The sequence below is a fragment of the Sinocyclocheilus rhinocerous genome, unplaced genomic scaffold (assembly GCF_001515625.1).
Source record: "Sinocyclocheilus rhinocerous isolate Xijiao unplaced genomic scaffold, SAMN03320098_v1.1 scaffold1609, whole genome shotgun sequence".
Taxonomy (NCBI): Eukaryota; Metazoa; Chordata; class Actinopteri; order Cypriniformes; family Cyprinidae; genus Sinocyclocheilus; species Sinocyclocheilus rhinocerous.
Window position 1 is genome coordinate 495,709 of NW_015633539.1, and position 8,515 is coordinate 504,223.

The 8,515-nt window shown below is 40.4% G+C and overlaps 1 protein-coding gene across 1 annotated transcript in view; it reads left to right on the plus strand.

Moving 5' to 3' along the window:
* The first annotated feature begins 598 nt into the window (after positions 1–598).
* LOC107744328 (ras GTPase-activating protein 4-like) overlaps positions 599–8,515 on the plus strand; it is an 82,878-nt gene continuing 74,961 nt past the window's right edge. Inside the window, exon 1 of the mRNA XM_016557904.1 lies at positions 599–1,140. Within this exon, the coding sequence (XP_016413390.1) occupies positions 1,076–1,140 (65 nt within the window). The 5' untranslated portion in view covers positions 599–1,075. The remainder of the gene's footprint in view (positions 1,141–8,515) is intronic.

An 8,515-nucleotide genomic window follows, 5' to 3' on the forward strand; every position in this document is an offset into this window, starting at 1 on the left:
ATCTAAATGTCAAAATATGTGTTTTCACTAGTGGTTTCAAACACCTATTTCAAAACCCTCTTAAATTAGGGCATTTTTTTCCTTCAGGATTCTGCCCTCCAGTGTATCATCATATCTTGGCCAACCAAGTGAACACAGTTAAACCACACTGACATACATTCAGACAATTGTCAAAATGAAGGTAGATTTTAAAGGGGTCATATGATGCTGCTAAAAAGAACATTATTTTGTGTATTTGGTGTAATGAAATGTGTTTATGCGGTTTAAAGTTAAAAAAACACATTATTTTCCACATACTGTACATTATTGTTTCTCCTCTATAACTTAGGGTAGTTGTCAAATTATTTATTTCTTTATTATTTTACTGTTTAAATTTAGCTGAAAATCCTGCAATAGGCTGGTTCCTTTGTGAAAACAAAGCTTTCAGCCAGCCCTTTAAGATACAATCGATACAAAAATTGACTTTCAAAAATGAGCCAGAAATATTTACTGGAATAAAGAGTGTGACCCTATTAGTTTTTAGTGTTTGCTATCGACTAGGCTATAGTCTATCAACACCACTGTTTGCTTATCTCAGCTATGTTAGCTCTTGGTAATCTCGAGGGTAAGAAAGGACTCCTTTTCCCCTCACACGGAGAATTCATTTCACTCGTCGCGTCACGCCACACCTCGTCTGCACTTGACGCGACGCGACAAAAGTACAGAATTCAACAAAGCCGTCTACAATCGCGTCCTTGCCTTGCAGTTTATGCCCAGCTGTGTTGATTCTAAAGGGAGCGTTGTAGTTTGGTCGCGTCGCGTCTGTTAATACCTTCTCTCTTCAAGTGTGTGATCCAGTCAGTCACTCCTCCAAACAACCCACAGAAATCAAACCCACCCGTGTCTAACGCGTGGATTGTGTAGACGACCGCTGGACCGATCGGCGGTGCTGCTTCTCAGTACAGCGTTTGTTATATAGGCTATGACAAGCTTTACAGATAGAACAGCTTATTTATCATTGTGCAGTGCTCATAAACATGCGTGTTATTGAAGGAAGAAGAAGTGTCGGCGCGTGATATATTCTCTGAATGACAGCATGGCTAAACGAAGCACACTATTCATCAGGATTGTGGAAGGAAAGAACCTGCCAATCAAGGACATGTAAGTGCTGATGACTTGATGTGATAATTATAAGATGAATTGCACATAAATATGTGGGAAGTTCAGTATATATGATGATAAAGAAACTGAAAGCAATATGTGGGATTTGACAGATCATATATTACATATACCATATTATAGTACATCCCAGTTAAAAAAAATGTAAAATTATTATCATGCTACTTTACTTTTTGTTTTTTTTTATATACAATGGATTAAAAGATAAAACAAATACGGTTCTGGCATTTTAATCATAAACATGAACAAATATAGCCTATGTCCTATACCTGTATTTGAAACACAAATCACTGAAAGTGCACCTACTGTACAAGTGATAACACAACATTATATGATATGCATTTATCATATAATTAACAGAAACATATAGTGCATTTCTCTTAATCATACTATCAGATATTGTTCATCAGTATATCAAACATAACACCAGATTCAATAAATTATATTCAGATTTTGTTTTTTTAATTTTGAAATCTCATGCCAAAATACTGTATAAACACTCTTTTCAAACCCTTAATAAGCAGTATAAATGAAATAAGCTTGTTAATTGGTTTCCAGTTTGGAATTGTCAGCATTCCATTGTGAATTACACAAATTCATTTGGTGCTCAGCTCAGTGTTTTCTTTGTCTGGCATGAGGTTGGAAACTCACGTGGTTATGATTTTTCAACGGCAGCCCAGATGACAATGGTTTAATGTTTCTATTTGTGAAAAGGACAGCTCTCCCACATTCTGTGAGGAAATGACTTTATTGGTTAGTAAGGTCATCCACATTAACATTTCAGCACTGTGGTCATGTCAGTGTGAGGAATATGTGATTCGCTGCCCTTTTCTTCCTGAGCTACTGATTTCACTTCCTTGTATGATTAGATTAAATTAGTAGTCACTTATTAAATTTGCTGAACTGTTTAGTTGGGTGGGCCGAACCGTCAGAGCAAATGCTACGTGGAGTGTTTGTATTTACACAGTGGTGACGCTGCCAAATAGTGCACAGTGGCAGATTGTACATGTTCTCTACAAATGCTCTTTATTTACACAGGACCTGGGTGAGCTTGGGTGAGCTTTAGTAAAGAGTATGCACCTTTTTGGTTTCTACTGGATTTCTTCAAATGATTATAAGGCTCTGGAAAGATTAGTAGATTTTGGAGTGTTTTAGGTAAGCTAATTATAATCAAGCAGGCGGTGAGCAATCAGCACCTGGGCACAGGGAATATGAGGACTTGTTTTCTGAGATAAATATTCCTCGATTGGGACTTTTACAAGATCATTATAAATAGAGAATGCAGTCAGATACTAGATTAGAACTTTAAAACTGTTAATGTTGTCATTTTTTCTAAACGCTTAACCCTGAAAGTAACTCGTCCTGACTTTATTTGATACCCCAAATTACCTTATCAACACCCTAGCAACCATCCATTACAACATAGGAATTGCATACCAATGCCCTGGCAACCATCTAACGACATCATTTCACTGTGGCAGCCAATTAGGGGACCACTTTAAATTTTAAATTAGTATGTCTACAATCTGATTTGAATTCTGATTTTGTGAATAAATTTAAAATGCGATAAAAAGCTCCAAGTTTCTGGGCTTGTTTGTAGGGCTGAACAAAAATGTTGTAATTATATATCAACATGAATATAAAACAGCAATAATAATTGTCACGGCCACCAGTTGGAGTGCCCTTGATAGCCACCAGAGGGCACTCCATCCCATACCTTTGCCACTCTATCCTTGACTGGATTTCCCATAACCCTTTGCCCGGACTCATCATGCCTGATTGTTTTCATCTATTGCTCATTACCTCTGCCTATATAACAAAGCCACTAGAAGGCAAGCCTGCAATAGTGATGCAAAGTCCGATTCATTTCCGCGAACCGGTTCTTTTCGGACCGATCGGCTCATTGAACCAATTCAAAAAGCCGATTAATCGGTTCCTGACGTCATCAAGCAATAGCGTCTCTACGCATTTATTTTCTTACAACTCAATGCAATGTTATATCAATGAAAAATTCAAATAAGTAATTTGTGTCAACACATTCCTCAGGCTTGCACAGTATCGTTAACTCAATCAGAATCTTCGGTAATCCTCGGCAAACTTTGCCACGGCTCATTCGGTTCTTGTTGAGTCCTCGGTAATCCTCGGCAAACTTCGCCATAGCTCATTCGGTTCTTGTTGAGTCCGCGGTAATCCTTGGCAAACTTCGCCACAGCTCATTCGGTTCTTGTTGAGTCCGCGGTAATCCTCGGCAAACTTCGACAGTTGGTTGAACCGGCTCAATCAGTTCTTTTTGAGTTGGACATGGTACTTCGGGCAGTGCGTCCTGCGTCATCAACTAAAGTTCGATTCAGTTCGATTTGTGAACCGGCTCGACCGGTTACTTCCTGAGAACCGGCTCAAAAGAACGATTCATTAAAGAACCTAACATCACTAGCCTGCAACCTTTAGCCAAAAAAGCATAACGGCTGGCTAATGCTGCTGCTTTGGCAGTACATGGGAAAGGAGACCAGAGACTGTTTTTTATGTATGTCAATGGAGGAGAGACTTCACTACGCTGAATAAACAGCTTTTTAGAGGAAACAGCTTATCATTTAATGAATCGACAGCCTATCGGCTAATCTTCAAAATGTTTTACACTAAACAATACTTTTGGATTGAACTATTTTTAGAGTTTACACCAAAAAAAAAGCCGTTTTATAAGAGAAGTCACTGACTTTTTGTGACAGGTGGGATTCAGTTTACGGCACTTCTCATTTATTCCTATGGTATCCGTAAATGGCTGAAAAAATTTTAAAAAGCGTAAAAGTGTCACACAACTCTGACTGAAATTCAATGACGTCAAGGCTGTAATGTGATTGGTTATTAAGGCACACCTGATCCAAGTTACTCGTTCGGCTTCTCCAATAGTAAGTAATACAGACCCTCGTATCTCCCAATAGTAAGACAATCTCTGCTATATAAGCCTGGTGTTTTCAGTCATTCTTTGCGAAGTCTTGCATGTGTCACAGCTGCAGTTCTAAACCTTTTATCCCGGTTCGCTTGTGTCTTGTTTACCTGGTTCTTGATATTCTGCCTGTTTATCTGGATTACTCTGTTTGCCTCAGCCCTGAACTCTGTCATTGTTTGGACTGCTTATTGTGTTTGACCTCATGACTGTTTTTACTACGATTGTGGATTATCCCTCTAATAAACTACTGCACTTGGATCCTCAGCCTTTGTGTCTCTGTGCAGTTTTGTGACAGAAGACTTCGCCACTGTGGATCCAGCAGTTGAGTTAATCCATTTGCTCCAAGGTAATCGTACCCTTGTGGAGCACATTCAGATTTTCCTGGACTTTGCTAATGTTTCTGATCTGCCGGATTATGCTCTCATTTACCTTTTCTCTTATGGGTTCAATATTCCGCTCAAGGACAAGCTAATCTGTGATGCTCCTCGAGGGTCATTCAGTGAGTTTCTGCACTATGCTTTAATGCTGCGTGGTTCTCCTTTCACAGTAGGGGAGGCCTCTCCACAAGATGGCCGCCAAGCCAGAGTCTCCAGCCATCATGGATAACCCAGGCAACCGAGATTGATGTCCAGTGTGGCGGATCTACCACTAATCCCGGTGTTAGCGGCAGGCATCCCGGTGGTCTCAGTGCTCTCAAGCCCGATGATCTCGGAGGTTCTGCCACCCTCCGCTGCCCTTCCAGTATTGGTGGTCGCCATTTTGTTTGTCTGGGCTATTCACGCTTCTGAGGTAGCGGTGTCCTCTCCAGTCCATGAGTCCACTCCAGAGCCCTCTCCAGTCCATGAGTCCGCTCCAGAGCCCTCTCCAGTCCATGAATCTGCTCCAGAGCTTGCTGCTCTAGAGTCCTGTGTTGGTGCCAGCCTGTGAGTTCCCTGCCTGTCCTGTCTCAACCACAGAGGTCACCCTTGAGCTCCCGGCCGGTCCTGTCACGGCCAGGGAGGCAGTCCCTGAACTCTCTGAATGTCCTGTTACGGCTACAGGGGTCATTTCTAACCTCTCTGTGCTCGCTATTGCAGTTCAGTCTGCTCTGCCTCGGTGGCCTTCAGATCCACCGTGGTAGGTTCCAGTTCTGCCTGAGCCATCTTGGTTGTCCCCTGCGCCATCAGTTCCGCTGAAGTGGTCCTTAACTCCACCCTGGTGGTCATCTGCTCCACCGTTGGGATCTTCGGTCCCGTCTGCTCTGCCCTGGTGGTCTTCGGCTCCGCCCTGGCTTCCTGCTCCACTGGCCCAGCCCTGGTCACCTGCTCCTTCAGCTCCACTCTGGCTCCCTGATTCGCCTCAATCTTCGGTCCTACGTCCTGTCCATGGGCCTGGCCCTCCATCCCTCCCCCATTCCACCTTTGCTCCACCTCCCTCTTGGACTTAAGCCTGTTCTTGTTCAGGAGCATCTGGAAGCCGCTCGTTAAGAGGGCGGCTATGTCATGATCACCAGTTGGAGTGCTCTTGATAGCGAACAGAGGGCACTCCATCCCATACCTTTGCCACTCTATCCTGGACTGCATTTCCCATAACCCATTGCCCGGACTCATCATGCCTGATTGTTCTCACCTGTTGCTCAGTACCTCAGTGCCTATATAAGCCTGGTGTTTTCAGTCACTCTTTGCGAAGTCTTGCATGTGTCACAGCTGCAGTTCTAATCCTTTTATACTGGTTCTCTTGTGTCTTTGTTTTCCTGGTTCTTGATATTCTGCCTGTTTATCTGGATTACTCTGTTTGCCTCAGCCCTGAACTCTGTCATAGTTTGGATTACTTATTGTGTTAAATCTCATGCCTGCTTTAACAGTGATTGTGGATTATCCCTCTAAACTACTGCACTTGGATCCTCAGCCTTCGTGTCCCCATGCAGTTTTGTGACAATAATATTAATAATAATAATAAAAATGTATTATTGATAAGTAAAATTATCAAACAAAATAAGAAATATTACTATTGAATATTGTTTAACTAATATTTAACTAAAATTAAAAAAAATCAAGTATTTAAGGAAAGTAATATAACAACAATTTTACAGTACAAGTGTATAATACAATAATATTTGTGTCCTAATTTCTTCATCTTCAAATGCTACACCAAGTTTTTATTATGTCGGAAAGTCACAGAGAGCCCTTAAAGCTTCTCTTTTGTTGACAAGTTTAAGTGCTTCTCATTAAGTTTGGGAAGATGGCACATCACTCTGAAACATGTGCATATATTTAATTAAATCGCAGCCTTTGAGATTTAATCACACTATTTGCCATTAGTGATGCAAAGTCCGATTCATTTCCGCGAACCGGTTCTTTTTGGACAGATCGCCTCATTAAACCAGTTCAAAAAGCCAATTCATCGGTTCCTGACGTCATCAAGCAATAACGTCTCAACGCATTTCTTTACTAACAACTCAATACCATATTGTATCAATGAAAAATTCAAATAAGTAAATTTGTGTCAACACATATTGAAACATTCAAAAAATAAAGTTATTTGTGTGAAAGCATATTGCTGATTATTGCTATATAGTTCACTTAAGTTAATGGTGTTTGTTGTCACAGTTTCATTCGCGGATCCTTTAAGTCAGATAGGACTGACTGACCAACATTGACTAGCCTACAACTTGGATAAGATTCCTAAAAGTTTCACACCTACAGCACACATTACAGACATTGATGCACAAACGCGGATATGTTCTACATATCTACAGTATAAAGAATGAATAAACCACTCTTATAAACTCCTTGATTTCGATTAAGCAACTTTAAATATAGTATGCATGCACAATAAACTATTGTAAAATTTATCACACGACAGAAATGTTTTTGCAGGTTTTAATAAAATGTAAATGAATAACAGTCATAATAAGCATATTTCCAGTACGCGCCTCAGGCTTGCAGAGTATCGTCAACTCACTCATCAGAATCTTCGGTAATCCTCGGCAAACTTCGACAGTTGGTTGAATCATTTGGTTCTTTTTGAGTTGGACGTGCTACTTCGGCTGTGCGTCCTGCGTCATCAACCCGGAACTAAAGTTCGATTCAGTTCGATTTGTGAACCGGCTCGACTGGTTACTTCCTGAGAACCAGCTCAAAAGAACGATTCGTTCAAGAACCGAACATCACTATTCGCCATATTGCAATTTCGGTTGTACTTTAATTAATCATGCAGCCTTAGGCTTAGTTGTAGTTTGAGAGCACAAGTCATCTAATTCTTGTAGCTTCTCATCTATCCATTGGCTGTTAGATTTGTGTTCAGAATGAGGCTTAGTGTTAATCAGTTACAGCTGTACAGCTGACTTAGTTGTGTCATCCTGCAGGAGATGATAGTCTGAACCAGAATCACAAAATAACAAATTAATCCAGCAGACAGATGAGTTTGTAGCTTCTGTTGTCACGTGGAGCCGTATTCATGTACTTGCGACACAGAACCCACTTAACCCGCATGTTCTGTTGAGATTACTTTAATTTCTGCAGTTCCAGAGATACCAGATAAGTGTGTGTAAAAAGTTACAGGACTGTTAATCAATTAAAAATTTGAGTAAAATGAATTACATGATATGCTGATTATCGAAATATCCATGAACACATGAAGACTGACTTCATGTTTTTAAGATGGTTGAATATTTCAGTAACACTTCACTTGAAGCCTTTATGTATAATGCATGATAAAGTTATTCATAAAGTATGTTGTAATGCATTATAATACATTATATATCTTCAGAAATTAATACATTTTCAGAAATTGTAACCAAAGTTAAAATGTATTAAAATATTTAAAGGGGTCATATGATGTGATTTCAAGTTTTCCTTTCTCTTTGGAGTGTTACAAGCTGTTAGTGAATAGATAAGATCCCTAAAATTGCAAAGACTAAAGTCTCAAACCTAAAGAGATATTCTATTTAAAAGTTAAGACTCGTCCACGCCCTCCTAAAACGGCTCTTTAAACACGCCCCCACATGTCTATATCACTGTGTGGGAAGATTTGCATAACACCGCCCAAATGTTCACGCAAAGAAAGAAGGCGTAACTTTTATTCTCGCTGTAGCATTGTTGCCGCCGCCGCCACCGCCATGTCGTGGAGACGCTGTGTGTTTCGTTGCGAAAGCGAAAATACTCTGTTTGGCCTTCCAAAGGAGGACACTACTAGAAATCAGTGGTTAAGTTTGTATTCCAGAACAGTTCAAACCAAATATTTGTGTGTGTGCAACGCATTTTACGGAGGACTGTTTCCTGAACCTGGGAGAGTAGACTACAATGCCGGCTGTTCTGACTCACAGCCTGTAAGTACGTTTTCATATTTAAAGGGGTCATATGATGTTGTTAAAAAGAACATTATTTTGCGTATTTGGTGTAATGAAATGTGTTTATGCGGTTTAAGGTT